The sequence below is a fragment of the Lepus europaeus genome, chromosome 18 (genome assembly GCF_033115175.1).
Source record: "Lepus europaeus isolate LE1 chromosome 18, mLepTim1.pri, whole genome shotgun sequence".
NCBI classification, from domain to species: domain Eukaryota; kingdom Metazoa; phylum Chordata; class Mammalia; order Lagomorpha; family Leporidae; genus Lepus; species Lepus europaeus.
In genome coordinates this window covers 15,049,011-15,064,218 of record NC_084844.1, presented here as the reverse complement: position 1 = coordinate 15,064,218, position 15,208 = coordinate 15,049,011, and the positions used below count along the sequence as shown (strand labels likewise).

At 45.6% G+C, this 15,208-nt stretch overlaps 1 protein-coding gene across 5 annotated transcripts in view; it reads left to right on the top strand.

Moving 5' to 3' along the window:
• MAP3K3 (mitogen-activated protein kinase kinase kinase 3) overlaps positions 1-15,208 on the top strand; it is an 80,564-nt gene that overhangs the window by 56,039 nt on the left and 9,317 nt on the right. For 3 of the 5 annotated variants that reach the window (XM_062215655.1, XM_062215653.1, XM_062215658.1), the window contains 2 exons: positions 9,476-9,609; positions 14,429-14,502. In XM_062215655.1, coding sequence (XP_062071639.1) covers positions 9,476-9,609; positions 14,429-14,502 — 208 coding nt within the window. The remainder of the gene's footprint in view (positions 1-9,475; positions 9,610-14,428; positions 14,503-15,208) is intronic. The other 2 variants (XM_062215656.1, XM_062215654.1) reach the window with 1 other exon arrangement.

Genomic DNA, 15,208 nt, shown 5'->3' with positions numbered 1-15,208 from the left:
CTCAAACCTCTTGATTCCTCAAAAGTCCTCATACTTTGAGGAGAACGCTGGCTAATGAAACTCTTGGAGAGTCAAAGTAAGTTTTCTTGGAAGGACAAGAGCCTGTTACATAGTATTTATAGTTGGCTAAGCGGTGGGTAGCTGCTGCCAGCTGCCCCAGGAAAGAATCTCAGTCAGGCCTGTGAGTTGTACCAGGCAACTCAGTATTTTTCTGGATCACATTTCCCAGAGTCTGAGGAGAAAGCCCACTTCTGGAGTTAGGAAATTCCAAACATCTGTGTTGTGCTTACTGCCCTCATATTGCTGAGACCCCTGCTGCTGCTAGGAAGCCAAGTTTGCCCTTGCCACACAAGTAGAATTTCTCCAACAGCACTGCTCTCTGACGATCCGGAGCTGGTCTGAGAAGCCTGAGCTTGGGTCCTGTTGCTGAGCTGTCTGTGAGTGATTTGCCTCACTGAGTAATTTCTAGAACCCAAGCAAGCACTGATAGTGTTACCAAGTTGAACGTCTGAATTTCAGGTTTCTGTGGGTAACTGCTAGATGTGTTTTCACTAAGTTGGTAGAGGAGAGGGTGCCAACACTCAAGCAAAGAGACCCTGTCCCTGAAATCTGGATGCCCTGGTGACTGGGAAACTGCCAGCTTGGCCTCTTCACCAGAGTCCTTGCAGAGATTGGGCAACTCTATGTGTGTTATGGGAGGGCGGCAGGGAAAGTGTTGCAGCATTGTTCTTTGTAGAATAGTCACTGAAGATTGGCATAGGGCACTAATTGGTTTCGTGACCCCAAGCAGGAGTGGATGATTTGTGTGTGGAGGTAATAGCTAAATGGTAGGCCATTTGGACTCTTTCTCCATGTTGAAGGTAGCTATATATGGAAGTTATGTCCCTGGCTAAAAATGCTGAGGAATAAAAATTTTTTTTTGAAGATTTATTTATTTATTTGAGAGGCAGAGTTATAGACAGAGAGAGGGAGAGATAAAGAGAGAGGTCTTCCATCCACTGGTTCACTCCCCAGATGGCCTCAATGGCTGGAGCTGAGCCAGTCGGGAGCCAGGAGCTTCTTCTCAGTCTCCCACATGGGTGCAGGGGCCCAGGCACTTGGGCCATCTTCCACTGTTTTCCCAGGCCATCAGCAGGGAGCTGAATTGGAAGTGAAGCAGCGGGACTTGAACTGGAGCCCATATGGGATGCCAGCACCTCAGGCAAAGGCTTAACCTTCTACACCACAGAACCGGCCCTGTGGAATAAGATTTCTATGAGGTAGTTCCTGATTATCTAGAAAATGGGTCATATAGCCTCTCAGCACACGTAGATCCCTGCTTCCGTCTTTGAGCAAGCATTATGCACCAGCTATTGTACTGGGAGGAATTTAACAGTGGAACATGTAGAAGGGTAAGAGTAATGGGGCACAGAGTAGGCAATAACTGATTTTGCCCCAGAGAGAAGGACTTTGACAGAAGAGGGACTGTTAGAGCTGACATACATGTAAAGTAGACACACGTATTTCAGGCCCAGGAAAATACACCTGCCAGGCATGATCACAAAAGAATCTGGATAATATGTGGGGAAATCAAGGAATGGAGATGCAAACTTGTCGTTTTCCTCCACAGATGTCTTAGTGCTTGCTGTGGGTTGGTACAATACAAGGCTTTCTGAAAATAAAAGGAAACAGGAAGAGAGAAGAGTCAAAGTTAAAGCGCAAGAGATTAGGGAAAGGCCTAGCAGCAGAAGTAGGACCAAAAGTGCAGTAGCTGGTTAGTAAGCCTTAGTAATTCACCCTGCCACCTGCTCTTCTCCCACCTTCGCCCTCAAGATTAATATCCCCGTACTTGGTGAGAGACATTCAGGTCACTCAGTTCCCACTGCAACATCCACAGATAGTAATGGGCAAGATAGCCCAATGCAATTTTAGATAGCTCTGTTTATTTCAGATTCTTCCCTTTTTGCATTGGAAATCTGCCTTCTCTTACTTTACCCATTGATTCACGTACTGCTCTCTTGAGCAATAGAGATAACATCTTTCATATGACAGTTTTTCAAGCATTTGAAATCAGCTATCATTTCACCTTTCATTTTTTCCATCGTACTATGCATGCCTTGAATTCCAGTTTTTTTTTTCAGGCCAATTAGCTTATTAAATTAGTTCATGATTTAAAAAAAAACAAAAACAAAAACAAAAAACAAAAACTAAGGAGCAAAAAAACACAGAAGAACCTCCTAGGTAATGTGCTAACCCAAAAGAGTTAATCTCCTGTGAAGAGATCACCAGGCAGATAGAACTTCCCTATGCATAGACATAGATGTCCTTCCTCCTATCTTTGCCTATGGAAATTTTGCCTACCTTTGGGCCCGTCAGTCATTGAGTGGTACCCTTAAGCCATGGAGCCAAACTTCCGTTAAAGTATCTCCGTCTGTTCTAGTGCATCTTGTTCAGTGTCTTTGCCTCTGTCTTACTACATCTTTCTCCTTGTCTTGCTACTTCATCTCATAGTGAGACAAGCTAGATTGCTACCCCTAACATGTGGAGGTAATCAGTTCTTTCAAGGAATTGGGTAGTGGAAGGGGGAAGAAAAGGAGGTGGGCTCATGGCTTAAGGGAGCAGCAGAAATGAGGTCAGTATGTTTTTAAGCTACAGACCTGAGCACATTATGAAGGGAAAGATAAAAGTAAAGAGGAGACCATGGAGGAGCTTACTCCTGTAGGGCATAAATTGGAGAATTCAGGTAGAGCTTGGGACAGAGAGGAACCTCTGCAGAAGGAGAAGAGGAAACAAAAGAATGCTGAAAGGGTGTGGGGCTGGCCCTGTAGTGTTGTTGGTAAAGTCGCCGCCTGCAGTGTGGCATCCCATATGGCTGCCGGTTTGAGTCCTGGCTGCTCCACTTCCAATCCAGCTGTCTTCTATGGCCTGGGAAAGCAGTAGAAGATGGCCCAAGTGGTTGGGCCCCTGCACCCACGTGGGAGACTCAGCAAAAGTTCCTGTCTCTGGGCTTTGGATTGGCATAGCTCTGGCCGTTGCGGCCATCTGGGGAGTGAACCAGTGGATGGAAGACCTCTCCCTCTCTCTCTGTCTCTCTGCCTCTGCCTCTCTGTAACTCTGCCTTTCAAATAAATAAACATATCTGTAAACAAAAATAAAAGGGAGTGAGATGTCTTATAATGACAACTGGGCAGTAAAGAGTTGGAACCATGTGTATAATCCAAACTGTCAATCCCAGGGCAGGATTGAAAGTGTAGAAGCCAGGACTGCAGAGTTGGTGGCGAAACAAGATGGTCTGCTTTCCTTCACTTCAAAAGGGCTTCTCCTGCTCACTATAAATTCTTCTGTGACACGAGAAACTGTTTAGTGGTGTTAGCAACTTCAAAATAAAATGGAAATTTTGAAAACTGAAACATATTGGGAATGTTTTTATGATCTTATGTAATGAAAATGTTGAGAAGCACTGCTCTGCACGACCTGGTCTAGTGTGAACATAAAGAAAGATTTGAGTTTTCTCCCCCATCTCATCTGTCCACCAGTAGAGAAAAGGGTTTGGAAAATAGTTGATGGTCCAAAAAAAGCTATCTCTTGTACTTACAATGACCTGCACGTTAACACTGACTCAAAGCCCTAGAACTCCCTGTGGAGACAGCTTCCTGACTGCATCAGCTTCCTGATAAGGGTTCTCTATGAAATGGACCAGAATCTGAGAGCCTGTCTTTCAGCTTTGAGTCAGTAGAGAGCAAACGAACCAACTGTAGCCTAAAGTGAGTTTTTCTTGGACTACTTCTCTGGGATAAGGAGGCCAGCAGAAAGCTGGCATGCCCTGGGAGGAATGCAGATGACTGGCAGCCCAGTTGGGCTCCTCCAATGCTGTGGGCCACTTTGAACCAAGGACCACAAAGCACTGCTGTGCTCTTGTGTTTCAGTGGGTGCTGAGATAGACTCCTTAGCATAAATAGCCCAGTAAGGCTAGTGTTGCAAATCAGACTAGAATGCCAGGAAGGGTGTCCCAGGGAACCTTCCCCTGCTGCCTGCGCCTGCCTCCTGAGTCCTATGGAGTGAGCTGTTTCGCATGGGACTGTGCTTTGTACTGTCTGGCTCACTGCTGGTAAATATGTGACCATCAGCAAATCTGGTGGTCCACTGTCCTGTCCAGTTCAGCTCCTTGTCGCTCTTGTTCTTGACTGCTGTTGTATGTCTCATTGGTTTCCAATTTCTAAGATGAAGATAAAAACAAAACTGAAAATACCCTGGAGTAGTTCTGCCAACTCCTGGTTTTTCCATTCGTTTCCTCTGATAGCCATTGGTTTAGGGAGACTTCCCTTTCCTGCTCCAGGCTGTGGGCCTGTGCACAATAGCCCTTGGCATGTTGCCCATCAGATAATAATGCTGACTCTCTGTAGGCCACAGTGTGGATTGGAAAAAGTGAAAGTCTCTGGCTGGAAATAAAAGCTCAGAAAACCTTTGCTGTTTTCCCCTAGGCCCTCCTGAGTTTGTAGCGCTGGCCTTCTGTGAGCTACTCCCATCTCACCTGCAAAACCGGATAGTTCAGTGGAGCCGGTGAAAGAGAGCATAGGTATCCCCAGGGAGGTCTCAGCCCAGTCACTTAAGAGCAGTGTCATCCTGTCTGGGAATAGTGTGGACCAGAGTCAGATTTCAACAATAAATACGAGTTTCTCTTTCTCTCTAACCCCTTATAGATGACATTTTCTATTTGTTCTAGGTAAAATAAGTAATACCTTTTCACTCTATATGTGTGTGTATGTATATGTATATATATGCACATACACAATAATAAAGGATTTATTTTATTTATTTAAAAAGCAGAGTTAGAAAGAGAGAAAGATCTTCCATTAGCTGGTTCACTCCCCAAATGGCCACAATGGCCAGGGCTGGGCCAGACCAAAGCCAGGAGCCAGGAGCATCTTCCAGGTCTCTCGTGGGTGCGGTGGCCCAAGCACTTGTGCTACCCTCCATTGCTTTCCTAGACACATTAGAAGGGAGCTGAATCAGAAGTGGAGCAGCCAGGACCCAAACTGATGCCCACATGGGATGTCAGTGCTCAGGCAGCAACTTAACCCTATATGCTACAATGCTGCCTGGACTCCATATATATATTGGTCAGGGTTCAGTTACACAGAAGAAAACCCACTCTATCTACACTTAGGAAGAAGAGATGTAGTGCACATTCTAGTTTATGGAATCACTGGAAGATCAAGAATAGCAGGCTCTAGGTTAAGATTACGACACCCTGTAGAGCTCTTCCTCCTTATACTTGTATTGATCAGGAAACCACCAATTTAGAAGCCCAGTGCCTTGCATCTGTGTTCCACACTAGTTACATGGGGTGTCCATGCCTGTCTCTTGACATCGGCAAAGCTGAAGGCCAGGTGTGGAACCTCTGCTAATGCTGTGCCAGAAAAACCAAAAGTTTCAGTGACTGTACCCAGAAACCATGGACGGAGCTACGGAAAGAAGTGGGTAAGGCTGGGACAAGTATTTGGCATTGCAGTTTAGGTACCAGTTGGGATGCCTGCAGTGCCTGAGTTCGAGTCTCAGCTCCACTCCTGATTCCAGATTCCTGCTAATTTGCACCCTGGGAGCCAGCAGGTGATGGCTCAAGTCCTTGGGTCCTTAGCCCCTGGGGAGACCCAGATGGAGTTGCAGACTCCTGGCTTTGGTCTGGCCCAGCCCCAGCTATTACAGGCATTTGGGGAGTGAACCAGCGGGTGAAACACCTCTCTTTCTCTGCCTCTACCTCTCTGTAACTCTGCCTTTCAAATAAATAAATAAATCTTAAAAAAAAATCTGGAATTGGAAATGGAGCCAAGATTCAAACTTTATGCACTCCATTATGGGATGTGGGCATCCCAAGTGGTGTCTTGACTTCTGCACCAAATGCCTACTCCATCACGGTACCAAATTTGAACTGCATGGAACATGACACTGTGTTTCCCTTGTGCTGTCAGGAAATCCCCACATTAGCTTCCATCCTGCACCTGAAAGAAAGGCTGTCGCTTTGTCCATGGATTAGATACTCATCCTTGCTCAGTTGCTAAATGGACAGCATATGGCCTCACTAGTACAGGGAAAAGTTTTGGTCTCAAAATTGCCTTGACTGAACATCACCAAAAGTTAAAAGCCTGTTTTAAAGCAACACCCCATTGTTAAATCACTTTCTGGTTTTGAACCTCAGGTTCCCTTCTGCACAATGTGGATGATAGTAGTGCCCTTCCTATCAGGTGTATGCGATAAGGGTTCAATGAGAAGTAAACAGAATGGGGGAGAGAGAGAGGGAGAGAGAGAGTGGGGGGGAGGGAGAGAAAGCTGGGGGTGGGGAGACAGGGAGGGAGGGAGAGAGAGAGAGAGAAGAGAGAGAAAGAAAGGAGCGAGGGAAGATGATGAAGGAAGGAAGGAAAATTACCTTGGCTGATTTCATTACTGTGTTAGTTCATGGCACAGTATCCCTAAATTTACCCTCAGAACAACTTCAGTTTCTGCCAGGAATTAAAACACATTGGACAGGGGCTGATACTGTGATGTGGTGGGATTGACTGCCACCTGCGACACTGACATCCCATGTGAGCATGGGTTTGACACCCTTCTGCTTTACTTCTGGTCCAACTCCCTGCTAATGTGCTTGGGAATGGAGCAGATGGTCCGAGTCCTTGGGCCCCAATACCCAGATGAAGTTCCAGGCTCCTGACTTCAGTCTGACCCAGCCCCAGCCCTTGCAGCCATTTGGGAAGTGAACCAGTGGATGGAAGAGAGTCTCATCTCTCTCCCTTTCCCTCTCTCCCTCTCTCCCTCTCTTCCCCTCTCTCCCTCCCTCCCTCCCTTCCCCTCTCTGCTTCCTTCCCTGTCTCTCCTCCCTCTCCCTCTCTCCCTCCCTCCCTCCCTGTCTCCCTCCCTCCCCGGCTCCCTCCCTCCCCTTCCCTCCTCCCCCCTCCCTCTTCCTCTCCCTCTGTAATTCTGTCATTAAAATAAATAAACAAATAAATATTTTTTAAAGATTTTTTTAAAAGATTTATTTATTTGAAAGGCAGAGTTACAGAGAGAGAAAGTCTTCCATCCGCTGGTTCACTCCCCAATTGGACGCAATGGCTGGAGCTGTGCAGATCCTAAGCCAGGAGCCAGGAGCTTCTTCTGGTCTCCCACATGGGTACAGGGATCCAAGCACTTGGGCCATCTTCTGCTGCTTTCCCAGGCCATAGCCAAGAGCTGGATTGGAAGTGGAGCAGCTAGGACTCGAAACTGGCACCCATATGGGATGCTGGCAATGCAGGTGGCGGGTTTACCCGCTACACCACAGTGCCAGCCCCCTAAATAAATAAATCTTTAAAAAAAAATAGAATACATGGGCAGACTCTTGATATTTTTAAAAAAAGATTTATTTATTTATTTGAAAAGCAGAGGCAGAGAAAAAGAGAGATCTTCCATCCACTAGTTCACTCCCCAGATGTCCCAAAGGCCAGAGCTGAGCTGATCCAGGCAGCAACCTTATCTGCTACACCACCATGCTGGCCACCTTGAGATCATTTGAAAGGCATAGCTCAGGGGCCAGCACTGTGGTGTAGCAGGTAAAGCCACTGCATGCAATGCTGACATCCCATATACGTGCCAATTTGAGTCCCAGCTGCTCCACTTCCAATCCAGCTTTCTGCTATGGCCTAGGGAAGCAGTAGAAGACAGCTCAAGTGGTTGGGCCCCTGCACCCACGTCTGAGACCCAGAGGAAGCTCCCAGCTTCAGATTGGCACAGCTCCAGCATTTGGGCCATCTGGAAAGTGAACCAGCGGACGGAAGTCCTCTCTCTGCCTGTCTGTAACTCTGCCTTTCAAATAAATAAATAAATCTTCAAAAAAAAAAAAAAAAGGCATAGCTCAGGTACTACTTTATCTTAGAATTGGTAGCCTCTATATTGTGAGACATTGAAACAGGAAATCCCGCAGAATTGTGCCGGTTTTCAGAGCAATTTTATTTTTGGTGTAGTCGAGTGAAGCCAGATCAATGAAGGTCCCATGTTAGCCTTCCTACCTAAGACATATCCTTGGAGGGAGGCTGGGTTGATGCCTCCAAGAAGAGATTATAAGTGTTCTTCATGGTGAATTCATCAAATCTCCTGTGCAATCAGAGGGGCCATATGTTCTGAACATGTGGAAAAATGAAAGGGTTTAAGGACATTGAAGATAAAAATGATCTTTCAAAGAGCAACCCTCCTCACCATTCTTTTTGTCCACTGGGTATTTTTCTAACTTTGAGGATCCTTGGAATTATGGGAAGTTTTTTTGAGCCCTGGCAATTTTGTTAGGCCCTCCCTCTCTTGCAGGATGTTCACAGAGCTTGACTCTGCCCTTTAGCAGTCTCTGCAGTAGATGCCTGGTCCCTGGTATGCCACCTGTACCTCTAAAACACAGGCTGAGTGCTGCTGGCTCTACTTTTGAACAAGAGAAAATCTGTATAAAACTGAAATGGTGTGTATTCCAAAATTTCCCTCTAAAACTGGTATAGATCATAGTTCCATCAACAAAGGAGGGAGCTGGCTGTTGGTTGTTCCCCTCTACCATGGTAGAATGAGTCAGGTTCTTCCCCAGATCATTGGCTACCAAACTTCTCTTCTCTTTCTTCCTTAGCCATTCCCATAAAACAACTTAACTGCAGTTCTATTTCAGGAATCTTAATGCCATTCTGAGTAGTGTGATAAAGTTTCATTCTGTCCTGCTTGGGATATGAACCATTTGTGTGTCCAGCATATCCATACTGTATATGCTACCTGCCCATTAGTCATGTAGTCATCCTGATAGTCAGGTTGACTATTGCAATATTACAATATTTATATTCAAGTAACCCTTATTTACTTGAAAATGGCCGTAAAGCTTAAGAGTAGTGATGCTGGAAATTTGTTTTCAGTATATTGTTCTAATTGTTCTGTCATTAGTTGTGCTCTTACTGTGCTTAATTTATAAATTAATCTTTCATCATAGGTATGAATGTCTAAGAAATAACATAATCTATTTAAAGTTTGGTACTAAATATGGTTTCAGGCATCCACTAGGGGTCTTGGAATGTATCTCCCTGGATAAGGCAGAGCACTGCTGTATCGATCTTTTTTTCCTAGCTTTTTCTGGGATGAGAGGAAATGGTGACAGTGCTCTAGAGGAAGACAGAGCAGTGACACTAAGGAGGAATAATTACATGCAGGGATTTTAAGAAAAAAAGCTGGTCTGATTACCAGCTTAACTGGGTTTCGTGGGGTTTATTCTGCTCACGTTTGGTGCCAAGCTTCTTGATCGTCAGTGCTCCACACCCTGCTCCATCTCTGGAGGAGCTTGCTTCCTATTATGAAGAGACTGGAGCATGCTGGGTTTTGGTGCCATGACTCATCTGAGTCACATCCCTGATCTCTAGGGCTTGGTGTCTGAGCGAGCCCTGCGCCTGCTGTTCTTAAAGCATATGTCCTAGGCCCTGTTGTCAAAAGCTTTATTTCTTTGCCGTAGGCTCCCAGAACCCTGGCCGAAGCTCACCTCCCCCTGGCTATGTGCCTGAGCGACAGCAGCACATTGCCCGACAGGGGTCCTACACCAGCATCAACAGTGAGGGGGAGTTCATCCCAGAGACCAGCGAACAGTGCGTGAGTATGGGGGCTGGGGAGTGCCCATGGCTTGCATCACACCAGGGTTATAATGGAGTTCTCAGTGGCACAGTTCAGACCTGAAAGACTTGAATCCTTTTATAAACCAGGCCTACCCAAACATAGATTATTCCTTTCTAGGAGCCAAGTATCAGTTTCTGCCAAAGACAGTATCTTAAATACCTCCTTGGTGTTAGGTGAGCACGTGACAGTTTCTCTCTTCTGTGGTCTTCTCACTAGTCCCTTGCAGAAGACCACTCTGCGGTTTGTATGCTTCTTTATGATTGCTTATCTTCATTTCAGCTGAGCTTCAACATAAACCCAATCATAAATTGACAGCTTGTGTTTTTCATTGCCTGTATTTTAGTTTTACTGTTTCTTAATGAAAGGTATGGAGTAAACTGTATACAAATTACACTGTAGGATTGGTTAGGGTGACCTTTTAAGTTGGCAGCACTGTATTAGTGATCTGTTACTACATAAAAAACTACCAAAAGTTTGAAGCCTTAATATGACATACATTTATTTTTTTACATTCTCTGTGGAACACAAGTCTAGGCACATCTTATCTAGGTCACACAAAGCTGCATTCCTTTCTTGAGCTTGGGATTCTCTTCCAAGCTCGTATGTTTGTTGGCAGAATTCAGTACCTAGGGAGTGGGTGTTGTGGCCTTATGGACTAAGATGCCACTGAGATTCCCCCATCCTAAATTGGAATGCTGGTTTGAGTCACAAGTACTCCACTTTTAATCTAGTTCCCTGTTAATGTGCCTCAGAAGCAGCAAATGATGGCTCACGTACTTGAGTCCCTGCCACCCATGTGGCAGACCTGAATAGAGCTCCTGGCTTCAGCCTGGCCCAGCCCCAGCTATAGAGGGCACTTGGGGAGTGAACCATTGGATGGAAGATCTCTCTCTGTCTCTCTCCCTCTGTGTCATTTGCCTTTCAAATAAATAAATAAACAAGTAAATAAATCTTTTTTAAAAGGAGAGAGAAACTAGAATTTAAAAAAAAGAATTCAGTCCTAGTGGTTGGACTGTGGTCCCTGTCACCCAGAAGCTGCTCCCAAGTTCCAAGAGGCTACGAGCAGTTCCTGGCCTGTGACTGTCTTAACATGGCAGCTTCTGCAAGGCCAGCAGGAGAATCTCTGGCTCCATTGTGCAACAATGGGATCTTACATAACATAGCATAATCACGAGAATGAATATCTTAACCTCTTTGCTGTAGTCTATTGGCTAGAAACAAGTCATAGGTTCTATTTGCACTCAGGGAAAGGTAGGCTCATTGAGGTATCACTTTAGGATGTGTTTGCCACAATGGCTCATTCATTTTATTTTATTTATTTATTTGAAAGTTAGATTCACAGAGAGAGAGAGAGAATCAGAGAAAGTGATCTTCCATCTGCTGGTTCACTCCCCAAATGGCCACAACAGTTGGAGCTGGACCAGGTCTTCCACATGGGTGCAGGGTCCCAAGGACTTGGGCCATCTTCTGCTGCTTTCCCAGCTGCATCATTAGGGAGCTGGATTGGAAGTGGAGCAGCCAGGACATCCAATATAGGATGCTGGCACTGCAGGCAGAGGCTTAACCCACTACGCCACAGCGCCAACCTGGCTCACTCATTTTAATGGCTAGCTTTTTAATCAGTGGCTTATTGAATTGGCAGTTTGGCTTAATGACCTCAGCAATGGTGAGATCTCTGGCTATATTTTAGTCTTCTCAGTGAGTTTGCTTTGATTGCAAAAATAAAGGTCTACTCATAAATTTCCGGGATTTGGTCTAAAAAGGGGAAGTTTCTTAAGGGTAGAATGTTGGACGGAAGAGCCATGGGAGGTTTACAGAAAACCGATTTTTTTTTTCTATCTTTTCTTTCATTATTGCAACTATATAGCCATTAAGAGGCCCTTCCCACCCTTCTCCCTTCTGCACTGCTGCTTTCCAGTTAACTGCAGATTGGAGCAGGGACCCAGAGTGTCTGTTGGCTGCAGGCTCCCTTCCTGACATTTTACCGCCTATCCTTTGTGTTTCCCCAAGTGCAGCACTGCTGGACACCAGCTGCTGGTGTGAAGTCCCAGAGATTGCAAATGAGCTTCATTGCCATTGTTCTTTATATCCATCCTCATGGCGAATAAGAATAAATAAGAATCTTAATTGATTCTTTCCCATGTTGGTTTTATCCACTTTGAGCAGGATTTGCAATTTACTTTACAACTAATTTGCCCTAATTGGCACATTTTTTTTTAATTTTTTTTTATTTTTGACAGGCAGAGTGGACAGTGAGAGAGAGACAGAGAGATAGGTCTTCCTTTTGCCGTTGGTTCACCCTCCAATGGCCGCCGCGGTAGCGCGCTGCAGCCGGCGCACCACGCTGTTCCGATGGCAGGAGCCAGGTGCTTCTCCTGGTCTCCCATGGGGTGCAGGGTCCAAGAACTTGGGCCATCCTCCACTGCACTCCCTGGCCACAGCAGAGAGCTGGCCTGGAAGAGGGGCAACCGGGACAGGATTGGTGCCCCGACCGGGACTAGAACCTGGTGTGCCGGCGCCGCAAGGCGGAGGATTAGCCTGTTGAGCCACGGCGCCGGCCCTAATTGGCACATTTTTAAAACTCATCTATGGGGCCGGCGCCGCAGCTCACTAGGCTAATCCTCTGCCTGTGGAGCTGGCACCCTGGGTTCTAGTCCCAGTTGGGGCGCCGGATTCTGTCCCGGTTGCTCCTCTTCCAGGCCAGCTCTCTGCTGTGGCCCAGGAAGGCAGTGGAGGATGGCCCAAGTGCTTGGGCCCTGCAGCCGCATGGGAGGCCAGGAGGAAGCTCCTGGCTTCGGATCGGTGCAGCGCACCGGCCACAGCATGCCGGCTGTGGAGGCCATTTGGGGGTGAACCAACAGAAAGGGAGGACCTTTCTCTGCCTCTCTCTCTCTCACTGTCTAACTCTGCCTGTCAAAAAAAGAAAAAAACTCATCTGTGATCTAAAAGATTTGAAATTATGGGTAAGGATGGACCCTAGTATTAAATGAGAAAATGTATTTTCTCATGGTCCTATGCCCTGGCTCCTTTACTTTTTTACTTTCCCTGACTGGCCCTGGAAGGCAAGGGAGGATTTGACTCCTAGTGAAGACAGACTTCTAGAAAGAAGCCAAGGAAGGTAATGGCTGGGGACTGCCATGGTCCTCCCTCTTCAGCTGAAGAGAGTTGCTCCTGGAAACAGGTCCTTCAGACAATTCCACTTATCAGGGAGCCAAACAGCATAGTAAATAGTGAAAGAATATTCCATTGGGACTTTCTTGAAAAGTGAAACTAAGGCAAGTTTATTTTGTTTTTCTTAGGTAATGCTAATTTTTAGAATGGTCGAAGTATGATTCATGTTAATTTTTTTGGCTTAATTTTTCATACAGAAGTTATGCTAGCGCAATGTAACTTCCTTCACTTCCCCTTTGACTCTTACAGCACTATCATGAAGAGGGTCATGTTCTACAAAAGCATTCATGGGACTCAGCAGTTTTTCCCAAGGTCTCTCTTGACCCTTTGGTGCCTCCTCCTCCATCACACCTGCCACAGTTGGGTGTACTCATCTACTTTCTCTTTTTTGGCCAATTGGTCTAACTTTACCAAATGTACACTTAATTGATTCTTCCCCATGTTGATTTTATCCACTTTCAGCAGGATTTGCAATTTACTTTACTACTAATTTGCCCTAATTGGCACATTTTTAAAACTCGTCTATGATCTAAAAGATTTGAAATTATGGGTAGGCATGGGCCCTAGTATTAAATGAGAAAATGTATTTGAGTTGGAAACTACTTTTGTGAATGTTACTAGTAAATCTTCATAATTTTCATACTTTGCTTCCCTGTGTAACATTTTATCTTTGGGGCTTAAATAATGAATACAATTAGTTCTCTTGGGGAAAAAAGATTGTGTTTATATTGAAAATGTACAGATTTGTTAGTTATTCCTTAAGTAATGTAGCGTAACAACTGTTTCTATAGCATTTACACTGAATGAGGTATTGTAAATGTCATAGAGAAATGATTGAAAATATACGGGAGGTTGTGAGCAGGTGACATGCAAATACTGTGCCATCTCATGTAAGGGACTTGAGCATGTGTGGTTTCAGTATGGGCACAGGTTCTGACGCCAGTCCTATGTAGATCCTAGGACGACTGTACTCTGAAATGGAAGGCTCCGCTGCTACCTGTACAGAAAAAAAGGAAGGAGATGACCTTCAGAAAAAGCTGTTCTGAAGGCGTTTTATTACTGCACTTGACTAGGGGCAGAGAAAGATTTTAAATTGTGTAGATACCTGTTAACTGCGTCAGAATCAGGAACTGGAAAACATTTGTTCTGGTACCAGCTATGCACTAACTAGTTTATGACTTTTCTTGGCCCGCATTGCTCGTCTGTGAAATGAGGCAGTCCTTATCTCTGTAAATTATAAATTGTGGAGTGTAAACACAAGCATTAAGGTCCCACCCAGACTCACTGAAAGCCTCTGCAGGGTAGTGCCATCTCCAGTGCCAGGATCCAGTGCTAGTGAGCCAAGAAGATCCCAAAAGAGAATCAGGGCCTCTGCTTTGCTCTCTTGGCAGAGCTCTTAGGATGCCAGCCAGGCAATTTTCTCCCTCCTGGAACTCGCCTTTTAAACTACAAGGGAGAGTAGTACTTTACTAACCATTCATTTCCCAATGCATGGGAAGAGAAAGAACACTTTCTTACATTTGACAAAAAGAACCGTTTGCTGAGCATGACAGGGTCATAAAGCCTGGGTCACCTGGCCGGGATTTGGGGTGGACTGTGGTTTCATTTATAACTTGCCTTACAGATGCTGGATCCCCTGAGCAGTGCTGAAAATTCCTTGTCAGGCAGCTGCCAGTCCTTGGACAGGTCAGCAGACAGGTATGGGACTGGGGGTAGTTTGGGGGTTTCTGTGTAGGCATTTGGGGAGCTGGTAGATTGAGGACGTAGAGTTAGCTAGTGAGTGCTGTCTCTGATCTAGATAGGTCTGTAGGTCCAGAGTTTTCATACTGCTAGGAAAACTTCTCCTCCATTTCCCAAATGTCATGAGAACATTATGCTTGCATAATTCAATGGATGTAATAATACCTCATAAAATAGCAGCTCATTTATTACATGTTGGCTTTGTTCTAAGCACTTTTCATGTTTTGAATTTCTGCATACTATGTGCTGTTCTACTTTTGGCCTTATTATGATCTGGGCTGAAAAGTGGTGTATTGTTGGATGTTTTTTGGGGGGGATATGAATTCTCATACATAAGTTTACTTTCATTTGTTTCTCCAAGTATTTCTGGTACAATAAGAAACTGCGATATAAAAACCAGAAAACAGGGGCAGGTGTTTGGCAGTTAAAGTTGTTGCTTGTGGGCCGGTGCCATGGCTCAACAGGCTAATCCTCCACCTTGCGGCACCGGCACACCGGGTTCTAGTCCCGGTTAGGGCACCGGATTCTATCCCGGTTGCCCCTCTTCCAGGCCAGCTCTCTGCTATGGCCCGGGAAGGCAGTGGAGGATGGCCCAAGTTCTTGGACCCTGCACCTGCATGGGAGACCAGGAAAAGCACCTGGCTCCTGGCTTCGGATCAGCGCG